This window comes from Aquila chrysaetos, chromosome 7, assembly GCF_900496995.4.
Source record: "Aquila chrysaetos chrysaetos chromosome 7, bAquChr1.4, whole genome shotgun sequence".
Classification (NCBI taxonomy): domain Eukaryota; kingdom Metazoa; phylum Chordata; class Aves; order Accipitriformes; family Accipitridae; genus Aquila; species Aquila chrysaetos.
The window spans coordinates 2,579,101-2,594,071 of record NC_044010.1 but is presented as its reverse complement, the minus strand read 5'-3'; the positions used below and the strand labels follow the sequence as shown (position 1 = coordinate 2,594,071).

At 46.2% G+C, this 14,971-nt stretch overlaps 2 protein-coding genes across 6 annotated transcripts in view; one reads left to right on the top strand and one right to left on the bottom strand.

The window, feature by feature from the left end:
• SPICE1 (spindle and centriole associated protein 1) overlaps positions 1–2,850 on the bottom strand; it is a 32,948-nt gene extending 30,098 nt beyond the window's left edge. The window contains exon 1 of one of the 2 annotated variants that reach the window (XM_041124718.1): positions 1,899–2,850. In XM_041124718.1, coding sequence (XP_040980652.1) covers positions 1,899–1,958 — 60 coding nt within the window. In that variant the 5' untranslated portion in view covers positions 1,959–2,850. The remainder of the gene's footprint in view (positions 1–1,898) is intronic. The other variant, XM_030019476.2, reaches the window with a different exon arrangement.
• Positions 2,851–3,652: 802 nt separating this feature from the next.
• Positions 3,653–14,971, top strand: part of SIDT1 (SID1 transmembrane family member 1) — a 46,445-nt gene continuing 35,126 nt past the window's right edge. For 2 of the 4 annotated variants that reach the window (XM_030019494.2, XM_030019495.2), the window contains exon 1: positions 3,653–4,815. In XM_030019494.2, the coding sequence (XP_029875354.1) occupies positions 4,630–4,815 (186 nt within the window). In that variant the 5' untranslated portion in view covers positions 3,653–4,629. The remainder of the gene's footprint in view (positions 4,816–14,971) is intronic. The other 2 variants (XM_030019492.2, XM_030019491.2) reach the window with 1 other exon arrangement.

Below are 14,971 nucleotides of genomic sequence, written 5' to 3'. Positions count from 1 at the left end.
TACGCAACCTGAAACTGAACATCTGATTTCAGCCTGTGGTAAAACAAATCCTTGATCCTAGGCACATGGGCAAGTTTTGAATCCAAAAGTATAAATCAAGAGTGCATCTGGAATTCTCTCCTAACATGGCTTTAAATTGTCTTGAAGAATACAGTCTACTGAAGAATAAAGAGATAAAGGCAAAATTAGATCAATACATCATCCACTGTGAAACCTCCTAAACCTCTCTACTGTTATTAATTACAATCAAATATAAATGTTAAATACCCAATACAAGCAAATATAATACAAGCCAGAGACACTTCTCATTCAACCAGCCTATTCTCAAACACTTCACCCCCCTACAAGAAAATGGGGGGCAGGTTCTTATCAGACACCTTAAAAGCCTGTCTACCTTGCAGTTCTTGTTGTTCTTCACACTGCGTTTACAGCAGAGTCTGAAAATGTTGCGTTATCTCTGCAGAAGCCAGCTGAGCATCTACAGCATCTATTAACTCGCAGTGGAGCTTACATAAGATGGAGACTACATATTCAAACAGCAGTGATTTAAACCATCAGGTTTCCAAACAATTTGGTTTGTTATACATTTATGCTCTTTCCCCTTCCAAGCTAGTATGATTTGGGGAATTCCTTTGTAATTAAGATCTTTCCTCTATCCTAGATGTTTTTGCAGCCCTGGTTACCAGGAGAAATGTCATTTCTTTACTGTGTTTTTTTCCCAATAGCAATGAGATTTTCTACTTCTGTGCTATAGCAAAAAAAAAAAAAAACCCCAAAAAACCCAAACCTAAAACCAAAACCAAAAAAAGCCCCAAAACCTTAGGGAGCAGCTGGCCTTCACTGGCCCCTGATGCCAGAGTACTGTGGCACATACAAGAATATCAGACCACTTCCACTGACCCAGACCCATGGTCTGTCTGGATCAGCATCTTGTCTCTTACAGGGACTAATTCTTTCTTCCAAAACACATGCTGCCATTCAAGAACCAGATCCAGGTGGAAGTGAAAAGGGGCCACCCATCTTTATCAAAGGGGCTGAGTGATGAGTTATAAATCAGCCAACCTCCATTTGTTATCTGGAAAGATAATGAAACAAGTTGTTCGGCAATCAGTGTGCAAGCAACTAAATAACAATAAAGTGATGAGAAACAGGCAGTGTGCATTTGTCCAGAACAAATCATGTCAAAGTAACCTAATTTATCTCCTTGCCAAGATAACGGACTTAGTAGGTGCTGAAAGGAATAGATGAAACATATTTTGACTTTGGTAGGGCTTTTGACATTGCCTTGAACACCACTCTCATAAAGGCAAATAAGTGTCAGCTTGTATTAACATGAGAGGGGGGATCAGAAAGCAATTCCCAAACTGTAGCTGTGGATATTTTCCTGTCAATAGGAAGTTATACCAAATTAAGAGATCTGATCTGTCTGCTAGGATTGATTACTTTAATTAGTGACTTGAATGGTGGAATTGACCTTTGTCTTCAAACTTCTGCAAATAACACCAAGTTGGGCAGTACCACGCTTCGGAGGCAAAGATTTGAACAGAGGTTTAACTTTGCTAAATCACAGAAATAGCCTCAAAACAGTGAGGGGAAATTCAATGAAGACAAGAACAAAGCATTACACTTTGAAAAGAAAACTTGAATTCTCAAATTCAAAACGAGATAAAAATGTGAAGTCTTTGGTAAGACACCAAAACGTACGTCCACTCAGGGAAAGTACTTTAAGAAATCCATAATTCTGCATTGGAAAGTGTGGATTATATGAAGACCCCCTTCTTCGTCATGAAGACAACACAACTAGGGAGGGACAACACACTGACACCACACTGATCTCCCGATTTGAAATACATACAGCACCAAATGGCACAAAAATTATGTGCAGCTGCCAGAGCTACCTTGGTTTGCAGAATACTGGCCTTGTGCCATCTGTCACATTGCTCTGAGCAACCTAGCATGGCCCTGTCGCATCCCAAGGCTGGAGCGACTCAGGTTCATGGATTTCCTTTGTCAGAATTAAGGTGAAACAACACCAGGGGAGTTTAAACAACAACCAACATTTATTCAACCAAGCTAACCTTGCCCAAGTACAAGTGAACTTATCAATGTGAACCTTGCATCATGTTATTAAGCCGCTGTTTGAAAGGAGAAGGGAGGTATAGAAAAAGAAACAGAAAACGGAACATGAAACTATGTCAGTAAACTGTACAACGTGTGCTAACCGTATATACCGTGCCTTACTTATTTGGGGATCAGTTCAGGGAAGACAATAAGGAGAGCCCTCCCTTGAGTTACAAGGTTCAGAGTGAACCCCCTTGCTTTCTAGACTCCTTCTCAAAGAGGAGCCCAGGGGTGGCTAGATCCACTCCTAGTCCCAGACTTGGCCAACAGTTTATGTCTAAAGGGACGAGGTGTAGGGACTGGGTGGAGGGCAGAGAGAAAGGAGGAAGAAAGAGAGAAGAAAGGGATTTCACCGGTCCTGGGTCCAGCATTGGTCCAGCCAGTCCAGAGATCTAGTTCCGGAGGGCACCCCGAGAACTCGTCCTCCCTTCTTTTACACCTGAAGCATCTGCCCCTGCAGGTGGGGATTTGCCATCATTGAGCAAGCGCAGTGTGAGCTCAGGAATGTTCCAGAAATGAGTCGGTGGTCTTGACATGTGCAGTTCACATTCCCGGGACTCTCTGGAAATGGTTTGGTGGGCTTGGGGGGTCATCGGGGAGTTGCTTCTCCCTCCCTGCAGGCATGACTGCTATCTGGCCTTCCCTTCAGGCGCATACGTTGTGCTTCTTCTCATGGTCGCTTAAGATAAGGAATTGTGGCTTTGGAGAAGCGCGGTCCCACCCTCCATGGGGCCTTCTCCTCCAGCCACATTTTCCTGTTGATACCACTCCAGTGCTTTTACAGAGGCCATGTTCTCCACCAAAGTTCTTTAACAAATGTTTGAGACATTGGCTATAATTTGCTAGACCGTCACGGGCCCTGACGTGCTTTTGCTTTGCCGTACCTCCTCCTGTTGCCTGAAGCCTCTCCTCTCTGGGAGAAGATGTGCTCCCCAGTCTCCTCCCTCTGGCACATGCTAAAGGGATCTGTGGGTCTGCAGAGGGTAGTGGGTGAAAAGGGAGCTGTAGGGTTCAGGAACCCTGGGCTCTACAGGCTGGGGAGGGGAAGCTACAAGTCTCCCAGTGCCACCACTGCTTGAAGTCCCCCAGGACAGGTCACACCGTGTCCTGGTAAGAGGCAAGACAGAGTCACAAGAGCTCAGAGGTGACAGTGCACAGGTCTCCTGGTCTCCACAGCATGATACTCCAGGCTGAAAGGCAAACTCTTTGTGTTGGAGTGTCCATCTTCCAGCAGATCTTAAATGGTTTTTTTTGCCCTTAATGCCACTTCTTGGGACTCTGACAAAAGGCAGGGTGACTTGAATGGCAGCCTGCATCAAGACAAACACAGAAATCACTGACAATTGTTTTGTTTTTCTCTTTTGGCAGAGATCACACAAAGGCCTGAAGATCAAAATGACGGCATAATGCACGCTGGCTCGTTTTGCTGAGCTTTGCAACTTTTCCTCCAAAGACGACGAGTGACTCCCCAGGAAATCTCTCAGTCTTGAAAACAAAACCCACAACCTGGAAAGCTTCTGTGGCCAGAGTCACCGCAGTTGGAGACTGCAGGCTGGCTTTATAAAACCGCAGCTCCTACAAGTTCATCCTCAGTCTGAAAAACCTTTCCGGTTGCTTTCTAGTAACGCTCTATCTTCTCTGCCTTGAAAGTGCAATCCTCCACTATGGGATCTGACACATTTCCCAGACGTGTTTTCAACAGAAGAACGTAGGAGGGTTAAGCCATCCGAGAGAGACCCCTGTCCCTTTCACAGCCCAACAGCATCGCCCTCATCTTGCTGAAAAGGTTGAGAGTATCACAGTATTGTTTGTAGCAGTTTCATGAATGACTCAAAGAATATAAGATGCACCAAGCCATGCTTGAATTAACGAAATGACATTTGGGTGCAGCCTTCCACACCTTTGGACTGAACTAAAAGACGAGGGCATTTATCCCAAAGTTACAAGCAGCCAAAAATAAAGGTTGGGGATGGCCCTATGGAAGATGCATTGCAGGTGCAAGCCGCCGCTCCCACAAGCTGGCAGAGCGCGGAGTGAGGACACCCCTGACTCGATGGGCCGGGGGTGTTGAAGCCCTGCGGACGCCGCTGCCGTGGCCCTGACGATGCCGGCGTGCCCCTAAGCTCCCAGCACAGCTCCCCAAGGGGAAAAGCTCCCCGACAACGCTCTGCCAATGCCGGCTCAGAATTTGGGGCCGGGCACAGTAAGGAGACCCTCCTCCCCGGGGCCGGCCGGCCAGCCCGCCGGCCTCCCTTTCCCCTTCCTTTCCCCTCCCCGCCGGCCGGTCTTTCCCTCGGGAAAGTTGCTCGACGCCCCCCGATCGAGGGGCGGGGGTGTCCGGGGCTGCCTCCCCGCCTCCTGTGCGTGTCGCCGAGCTATTTATTTAAATTGCAAATAAAGCGCCTGGGCGCCCGCCCTACCGCGCAGAGACAGTCCGGGTGCCGCACCGGCCGGCCCGCCGGCGTGAAGGCTGCCCTGCGGGGCCGGTTGAGCGGCAGGGACGAGCTCATGGCCTCGGGGGGGGCCCCGGCCCCCGGGGCTCTGCTCTGCGCCCTGCTCTGGGCTGTGGCGGCGGCGGGGGACGGCCCCGGGGGCAGCCACTTGCCCGGCGCCTTCGGCCACGTCTACCGGGGCACCGTGAACATCAACGCGGAGCCGGTCTACGCCTTCGCTTACAGCAGCGAGCCCGGGCAGGTAGGAGCGTCCCCCGGAGCACCGGCTTCCCCGGCCCGGTGTGGCCGGGGAGGAGGAAGAGAAGAAGGAGAAGGAGGGGGGCGGGCGCCGGCGCCGCTGCGGCTCCGCTGCTGTGCGGGAGCGGGCTGGGCTCCCCCCTCCGCGCCCGCGGTCCTGTCCGCATCCGGGGGCCGGGAACCGCGGTGCACCTGCGGGCTTCCCCGGTACGGCCGGGGCACCCCGGGGCTGCGGGGAGAGAGGGTGGCGGTGTCCCGGAGGGCACGGGGTGGGCTGGAGCTTTGGTGCACCCCCCAGACGGAGGCTTGGTATCTAGCGCTTCTAGCAGCAAAATGGGCTTAAAAGTCTAGAAGGGAATTACGAGGATAATACCTTAAAAAAATAAAAATAAAAAAAAAAGATATGTATGCACTGTATAAGCCTTTTTAAATACCATTTTTCACACTTGAGCGCTTCTGTAGGATCACGGTGCTCTCCCCTGGGAGCCCGGGAGGTGAGACAGGGCTGCGCGGGTGAGGTGTGATGTGAGGAGGCTGCGGGGCAGCACTGCTAAAGCCGTGGCTGTTTGATGTGTGAAGGAAACCTGTCATTTACGTATGCCTAGCTATTGCTAGTTTCCCCCCTCCCCCCTGTTTAACGTCGTGTTTATCGCAAGTAGCTAAGTGGTACCTTGGAAACTCTGGCCCCCGTTGTTTGGATTGAGCGTTAATTGCTGGGTAAGATATTCTGATGTACCAAAAGATGTTGAACTGGGCTAATGAATCTTCCTTCCTGTCCTCAGTTGCACGGGACAAGAGAAAATGGAACACAATGCTTTTTCCACACTATGTTTCTAATGCTTCACTATGAAGGGAGTTGCTAAAGTGCATGATGAAGCAGGAGGGGAAGCAGGGGGAGGTGGTGTTAATCATCCTTTGCTTTACTCTGAAATTCCAAAAAGATCCAACCCTTTAAAGACTTGTCTTTCTTCTATTACGTGTGTTACTATGTCATAAAATGCACCTGGTATTTATGGAGCAGGAGTTCTGTGTGGGAACTATGATGCAACTGAGCCCTTAGTTATACTATGGGCTATATGCAATACTTAGCTGTTGGGTGTCACCACTGAACCCAGGAGGTCAAAAGCATGCTTTGGGCCTGAGCCTCCTTGTAGAAGCTGGTGGTGATGTAAGTTAGGCTTCTTCAGGTGTTAAAGATATTGGGTATTATGATGAGGGCCTGTTGACAGACCAGATGTTGTCTGGGGCTTGTTAGTGAAGACAGTGTGCATACTGACTTCAGTTAAAATGAATCTAGTTCCTTCGATTTAATGTGCTCTTTGAAGTTGTGTGTTTTGATGGGCACCTTCCACAAAGAAGTTTTCTCTCCTGGATAACTAGGGTGATAGTGGAGTGGATGGAGGCGGGGAGGGAGTACGGGGCTGCTCAGTGGTGTTTGCAGGTATCTAAATGCATCTTCTGCTCGATGGCTACTTTCAGACACTAGCCCATTCCCACAGCTGTGAAGAGCCACCTGGTCCAGACTACTGCTGCATTTCCTTTAAGTGGAAGCTTTAGTGGACTAATCTCCATGTTCCTGTATGCTGGAACATGAAATCTCTGCAGATACTGAGCTGGTCAAGAGCATATCCAAGAAGGTAAACTTCAGGTTTGAGGCTTAATACTTTTTTTAACACAGAACTTTCCAAGCACTGCCATGAATGTGCTTAAAGAGGGCCATGCAACCAGCTCCTGCTATGAAAACTAATTTGGAAGAGAAAAACCACTTAAAGATGGACTGTCCTAGGAAGCTTTCTGGTGAGGGATGCCCAGAACAGATTCTGAGAATAGAGAAGGTACTAGAGAAGAGAAAGCTCCAGGGAGACCTTATTGTGGCCTTTCAATATATAAAGGGGGACTTACAAGAAAGATGAAGAGAAGCTTTTTTGCAATGGTCTATAGTGACAGGAGAAGGGGCAACAGTTTTAAACTGAAAGAGGGTAGATTTGTGTTGGATAAAAGGAAGAAATTTTTTTATGATGAGGGTGGTGAGACACTGGAACAGGCTGCCAGAGAAGTTGTGGATCCCCCATCCCCGGTAGCATTCAAAGTCAGGGTAGATGGGGCTTTGAACAACCTGATCTAGTTGAAGATGTCCCCCTGCCCATGGCAGGGGATTTGGACTAGACGATCTTTAAAGGTTCCTCCCAACTCAAACCATTCTATGATTCCTCACTGAGAAGCCCTACAGATGCCATTCCTGAGCTAAACCAGCAGAAGCCTGTAAGGTGTCTGGCCTAATTGGGATAATTGGTTGTGAGTGTGTGCAGCCCCCTCCCCAGCTGCAGCCCTGAACTGATGAGAGGCAAACCTGGCTGGGTCTCCTCTTGTCAGCCTGGTCAGAGGCAGAAGTTGATGTGTTCTGGTGGTCCTGCATCTCCCTGTTGATGAGGATTGCTCAAGGTTTAGAAGCTTGGTAGTGGAAATATTGACTTTAATCTGGGACTGTGCTCTTGTGGGCAGGTTTTTCTTGTGCAAGAGTTGTGAAGATACTTAGGGGCATGCTGTCCTCTGGGTAGTTGTTGGATCTTCTGAAGGAATGCAAGTTCTGCAAAAATTCAGTGTACTAGTCCTTACCTTTCATGGTAATCTTTAGTCTTGAACTCTTAGCGAGTGGAGAGTCAGCCAGTGTTTGCCAGTTGCCTGCCACTTGCGAGCTTCTCTGCTCTTTCTGGTCTTTGCAGTCTCCTCCTGTCTCTCTGCTGATGGCAGGTCAGCCAGGAGCCTCTGATACCTTGAGGCAGATACCATGTGGACCATTAACCTTAGTTACAGGAAATTTAATTGAATAAAAACAGCATTTTCCATGTGGAAGGGCTGCAGTGGGTGACTTTAATGGCTTTCCCTCTGAAGCAAAGCCAGGTCTGGAGTGGTCTGGCTCTGAAACAGGGATTTTTTTTTTTTCCCTGATGCTGTGAATTCTGCTGTTTTCCCTGCTCTGCTGCTCTCTCTCATGAGGACAGGCCTACAAAGCAAGGGACAAATTGGACCCAAAGACAAGGCATGAGGGCTGGCTGGTGACACATCAGTCCTCTGTAAATGTTCTGTTTGCTCACGTGCCATGGGTGCCAGGGCACATCTGAAAATGCAGCTGAATAGAGCAATGCTTGAATGATGGATGAGAGAAAGGAGGGAACAGGACCGTTACTCCTGTTTGGTGCTTTAGAGACTTACCACTTTCTGAAAAGTGTTGTGCTTGCCTGATCTCAGAGGATATTCCTCACCCACATAATCTTCCTTACTCCTTGGGATACAAGTATGCGTGCACAAGGGAAGGGGAAAAGCAAGTCCTATGCCATTATTCATGAGCAGATGTATACAAGGTGAGGAAAGCACAACTCGGGGCTCTGGAGCAGAGCTGCTTTGAGACAGGCAAGTGACTTCCCTTCTGTGCAGCTCCTGGGAGTGTAAAATGAAAATAAGGGTACTTATATGCTGACCAAGTCACCTAGCTGAAACTCTTATGCATGTATACATTACAAGGTCTCTTCTCTGTGTGTGTGGAGGGGGAAAAACTCTCCTATGTGCTGTGCAGAAACATTTCACCTTGTGTCTTTAGGCAGGAGAGCTGTCAGGCTTTTTTGTACTTGGCAACTAGGATTTAGGCCTTAATTCCAGAGGTGGAGCTGTAAAAGTAAAGCTGTGCTTAGGAGAAGCACAGCCATGTCTGCTGTAAGGGTCTTCTAGAGTTGGCCTGTGAACAGAGGAACATGACAAACTCCTTCATGGTGGAAAGTCTTCATTTGTTATGTGGTAGTCTTACTGCTTTTCTAGTTACCTTTTCCTTCTCCTAGCTGCACTTTGAAATTTTACCCTCTGCACAGATGTTTGTTTAATGTTTAACTGTGAGTGTAAAAAAAAAAAAAAAAAAAAAAAAAAAAAAAAAAAAAACAACCAAAAAACAAAAACCAGCTGTTGCACCTGTCACTATGCACCCATGTTCTAACAGCAAAGGCAGATGTGCACCATTAGAAGTCTGGTGAACAATTAGTTGGGCAAACAGAATTATCTTATTTTAGGATTTTTTAAACTGGAGACATCCAGGATGGGGGGAAAAAAATGAGCACACTCATGAGCATCTCCAATTCCACATATTCAACATGTCCCTACTTGGGAGGGAGGAAGGAAGGAGAACTGACTTGCTGGAGCTGCCTGTGCCATGTGCTCCTGGCCAGAAGACTGAACAAGAGTTGTAAAATGTTTCTGCTTGATTTACCGTTGACTGGAGAAGGCTTTATGTGATCAGTGAGAGAACCTGCTTAGTTCTATGATTGCAATAATATGAGGACTTCCAAAAAGGAAAAAAGGTGTGTGTGTGTGAGTACAGAGGTAATAGAAAGTGAATGACTCTTTCCACCACTGTAAGCTCTGGCAGTTGCTAATGGTTAATTTGCTGAAAATAGGTATGCCGCTAATTGTGCATATGGGTATTTCCTGTATCTGGTCCTAAGTGGTGCAGGAGAGTATCATGAGGAAGAAGACTGTTGGAGACAACAAAAATTCTTCTTCCTAATCGGAGTTCAGGTCAGCTGAATGCATGATTTGGGAGATACCTGGACTATATTTAGAAAACCAAGTATCTCTCAGGAGAACAAGTTTCCAACTTTCCATTTGTAGGCAAAGCTGCTGTAATCCAGACACAGCTCTAGGACATTCATGCAGTGCATCTTGGTTGCAATGAACCCAAAAGCTGAGCAGTGGGCCGCACCTATATGATGAGCTCAAAAGCTGAGCAGTGGGCTGCACCTATTTTAGGAGAAAGAGTGGGTGATATTTTCCTCCTCCTCCTCCCTTGCTGGGACCGGGAACAGAGCCCCAGTCTCAGATCCCATATGGCCCAGCCTTACTGTAAGCTGTGATTGGCAGCAGATTAAGCTGTGCCTTCTCTGCTGAGCAGTTGTGCCATGTGAGGATGTGTAGCCCTGGAGTGACTGTTTCCTATGTGGAGTCCATCTGAGGGGTGATGAGCAAAAATTACCCTCAGTGAATGAGAGGCTGTGTGCCACCATGGAGGGTTGCTAACAACATTGCAGATGGGGAAAAAGTTGATTGACCTAAGGGAAGAGGGGAATCAATACTAGTAAGAAAAACGGAAGTCTTTCAGTTGGATGCCTTAAACTTTGTGACCCTCTAGTAGACCCTCATTTGGGTTCCTCTGTCCTCTACTGAATGGGTGTCATATCCTAGGTGTGGATGGCAGCTGCACATGCTTTGCTCTAGGCAAGGAGCCAGAACTGGAATTCACCAATACGTTCCTCTGGGGTAGTGTGATGAGTCACTTGCTCAGACCAAAGCCATCTGTTGTAGCTGCAGGGAAACTCCTTGATCTGCTACACAGGGCAACCTGGTTTAATAAGTGGCAATGATCGAATCTGTGTTTACTGTTCTCTGCTGTTTCACATGTGAATGTAGGTCCCACTCCAGCAGCACCCATGTCTGTTTTAACAACTCTAGGAGCAATTTTTTCACCACTTGTTTCTGAGCTGGTTTTGGGCTTCATGTGTAGGACTCTTCAGGCTGGACCTAAACTACCTCAAAGTATTTCCTTGCTATCTTGCTCGTCTTCCCCATAATGTTAGTCCTGGCTCCAGCCCAAGTTTCAGCCCACAGCTATACCATGCATGCAATAAAACTTTAGTCTCCTCTTTGGAGATGGGCAAACCTGAGTTATGATGGGGGGAACAGTTTACGTTCTGTCTTGTCTTAATGCTGAGTGGAAGCCCACCATTTTAGCCACAAAAATGCAGGTAAAAAAACAAATAAATTGGAAAGACTACAAATGTGTGAACGAGAAGATCTCCTAAGGTCAGTAGAGGTCCTGTTATTGCAGGATCTCTGAGGCCTGAACACTGTTGGTTTTTGGTTGCTGGCTCTAGTGTGTTCACCACAGGACACTGGAAGGGCCTCAGCACACCACTTCTGGAGCCTAATATTAAATTCCTTATGAGGCAGAAAGGTAGGCAAAATGTCAAATCCAGAAAAATCGAAGCAAGGTATAGTATATGATGTCTGAAGCTAAGCACGGTTCAACAGAATCCCTTTGGAATAACTTTTGTATATATAATTTATCTTTTTTTAAAGAAAACAACCAACCCTGGGAGGTGACAGTGTAGGCACTGTAGAGCACACAGCACTTGGAATGCTCTTGCTGTTTCTCAGTGGGGTCTCTTGGTAAATCCTTACCCTGCCCAGAGTCATGTGAAAAGCTCTTGCTTACAGGAGAAAGCAAAAGTAAACTGTGGGAGAAATGGTGTGGGGATCTGCTGAAAACATGAGCATGACTGTTTTCTGCAGCAGAAAATATAGTGTTGAAAAATTTGGGTCTGGCAAAAATAGGATATCCTAAATGGAAGAATGGTGTGGGAGGTGGCTTTGCTTTGAGCTGGGGATGGGATCATGTGCCCACCTGAGATCCCTTCAAACTTAAATTTTTCTTTGGCTTTCTAGGATGTTGTTCTTTGTGGGTTTCCCTACCTAGAGGGGCAAAAGGGAGTACAACTTGAAGGAGGCTATCAGTTTGCAGGCTTTAGGAAAAAAGCCTGAGAGGCCTGCTCTGGTTTTTTGCAGGGTGGCCTGCAGACCTTCAGAGGGTGACTTTGGTGCTGGCAAGAATTTTTATTTTTATTTCTAATGTGTAAGCTAATGCTGTCAAGCCCAATAACTTGTCATTGAACTAAAGCATATCTTTTGAATTTGGGTGCCATTCTAAATCTTAAAATCGCTCTCTTCTTGTTGGGCTCTCCTGTTGTTTAAAATCAAAGCTGATCAGGTTTTCTTGTTCCCCCTGCCGCCCCCTCCCAACCCCTCAAGATGTTTAGATTAAAAAAGAAAAATTTTCTGAAGAAGAGTAACTTCATCAAAATGTCTCTCCTCAGTTTGAACTCTTTCCAAGAACAGTGCAGCAATTTATAATACAAACATTTGTATTGTAAGTGGAGGCTGAAATGTCCTTAAATAACCTGTGCAGAAGTTGCTGGGTAGGAAGGTATGCTTTTCCTATACAGACCTCATCTGCTATTTCATGGGATATTTAGGGAATGAAAGTGCAGGCTGTAAAAGCTGTATTGCAAGGGTGTGCCATCTGCTCGGTTTGAGAATACAGTTCAGTACAGTTATTTCCTGCTGTGTATACTTAGAGAAACCCAGATGATTTCAGAAACAGCCTTCCTTACTTTCTTTATGCTGATGTTTTTCTTTGGGCATAGAAATAGCTACTTCAGTGTGGTTTAAAACAAACAAACAATGGTTTGTTTTGTTTTGGTTTGGTTTTTTTAAAAAAAAAGACAGCATGTAGGATATGTAATTCAATCCACATCTGAAGTGTCACTGAGGTGAAGAACTTGGGAGCCAAGAAAGAACCAGATATTTGTGTTGTGGCAGTAAACCCTGGAGTTATTGCTGTGAGCTTGGGGTGGCGGCAAATTTGGAAAGGTTATAAACCCTTTTGTTTCAAGGGTTGCTCTAGCCCAGAGTTCCAGCTGCTGTGGGTTAGGAAGACGCTGTTTATTAGAAGGTAGTTTGTTCCTTAACGGGCTGTTAAAAAAAGGATTTGTTTGTTTAATTTTAATGTCTTCCTGAAGTCTAAGGGTGGTCAGAAACAGGTACCTACTTATCCAGCATGGCAACTCTTCGTTTTTCTTTCTGGCTGTCCTGGAGACTCCCTAGTGACACTGGTTAGAGGACAAAATTTCTAAAAAGGTAAATATTAACATGCTTTCTATTTGTCCTTCTTGCATTTATGCTGCACAGATACTGTTGCAAACAAGTGGACTCATGGGAATGTCCATGGCAGACTGTAAGTCCACACAGCATATTTGCACAAAGTGGAACTTCTAAATGAAAAATATTAATCCTGGAACAATTATGTTAATGTGACTGAGGCTGTGCTTGACATACCCAGAGTCTGTCGCTTAGTTTATGCTGCTTTGGATATTTAATACTCCTGGCAGAAATGCTGGAAGAAAACTGTGGGCCAAGGTTATTTGACAGATTGCTTTTGGCACTTAAGACTTATTGACATTAGGGCACAAAGACAGATAGAGAAAGGCTGAAAGGAAATGCTCCTCTGAGCTCTGCTTGTTTTGTTGTCAGACAGGAGTGGTGCTCATATCTCATAAGAGGGCAGGAAAGGGGTTCTGTAACACCTGTCACTGTCTCAACTCTTTTCCTTCAGGGTCTGAGCTTCCCCCTGTTGCGTTGTCAGTGGTAAGAGCAGCCGAGTTTGGTGCTGGCGGGTTATGTGCTTCATTCACTGCCTCAATTGCTTTAGTCCATCCAGCTGAATCCTATTTCACTTAATATCAGGGTTCATATAAAAATGAAGCACCTTTTTCTTGTGCAACAGCAGATAGCAGCAATTCAGTGGCTTTTATAGATGTATCCTGTGCTGATACCTTCCATTGTAACTGGCAGTCTGTGTGTTTGCTTGCCGGATGTGTTCCCTGCCCGCTGGCTTGGCTTGGTGCCTTGTCAGGCCCACGACCAAGTGCTGTCACAGCGTGGACCGATAATCCCAAACGGTCTTGAAAGGAGCCGCTTGTGTGTGGGTGTGGTGGGGAACGTGGTGAAGCCCCAGTGTGATTCGAAGGTTTTGCTTAGTGTGAGGTGGTGGAAAGGAATCCACAGTAAAGCTCTTGAAAAATCTTTGCTTGCAGCAGAAACTGTTGTTGCAACCTCCTGCCTGCCCTTAAATTCACATCCCTGCAGTCTTAAGCTGATGTGTAATCCCTGTGGGAAATGCAGACTTAATAATCAGTCGAAGGACTCTTTCGTGTCAACAAGGGCCTGGTTTATTTTGCTTAATGTTTGCAGCCATGTTGGTCCTGTTCAGCTTGAATTTGGGACCGGCTCCTTCTGCCTGTTTCTGTCTAGAGAATGGAATTCAGATGCACTTTTTTCTTTCTTTCTTTTTTTTTTTCCTCCCCCTATCTCCACGGTGGTGAACTGAAGGACAAATATTTGTCTTTCCTGGTCTAACACGTTTTTATATAGTGCTGAGAGCTCTCTCTTTATTCAGCTGTGTAACTGCTCTGTCCACCTTAAAATACAGAAAAAAGCTCAAGGTCAGTCATCTGAGAAACAAAACTGTTATGAGCTTGGCTGGTGAATAGAGATGCACATGGCAGAGGCTTGGCAATGGGAAGGAATGCGAGGAGCAGAAGTCTCTAAAGCAGTCCTGACCCTGCCTCAGCCCTGCAATGCAAAAGGCAGCAGTATGGTTATTGCTGACAAACATTAGTGCAGGGCCTGGCTGTCAAAGGGAGCATTTGGTACACGAGGTTGTTTTCCAAGATCCAGCCTGGAGTGTCCTACCTCAAACCTAACTGTGAGTATCTGCAGGAGGTGAGGATTTCCCAAGTGAAGTCCCTTAGCAAGTGGTGGTGGTGCAGGAGTGATGGCAGCCTGCTTGACCCTCTTACTGCCCAGGCAAAACTCCCTCCTCATGCTAAGTGAGTAGGGGTGGATGCAGAGGAGTCTCATAGTCTTTTGTTCTAGTGTGTGTGATTGTTATTATTTTAAATAAAAGCTGTGCTTTTTAGCTGGAGTTCCTCTTGTCTCTGCGTCCAACATAGTTAGGATCTTATTTCTGTGTTGGAAGGGAGGGGTGTATGTAATGGGAGCAGTGGTTCTGTAGCAGGGAGGGGTTCTCATGTCAGAACTGCTTGTTCTTAAATAATCTTTGGAAAGGTGTGGAGGAAGAATGAAGTTTGAACTAAATAAATTACCTTTTTTTCCTTTACCTCCTGCTTTTTTTCCACTCTTCTAAAAATATTTTGCTGGAGATGATGCCCTTGAGGCAAATGCCAAATGCTGACTTTCAAAGGGAAGGATGGTACTACTAGCACTGGCTCAGTGGTAGATTTGCTAAATCTGTTGCATGAAAATGTGTGTATTGTCTTTTATATAGACAACAGAATCTAGAAGCAAAACATGGATGAAAAGTTTAAGGCAGCTTAATTGAAAGAAGGCCTGAAAAAGCACAAACATCAATTTATAGGTGCTACATTGTTATCACTGTCCCTTGTGATGCTTCTCCTAGACAGTTCACCCTGCCAGACAAAATGTCTTTCTCCAAGACACTAATTGGGGTTCCTTCCACTCTGTAGCACAAAATCAGAGAG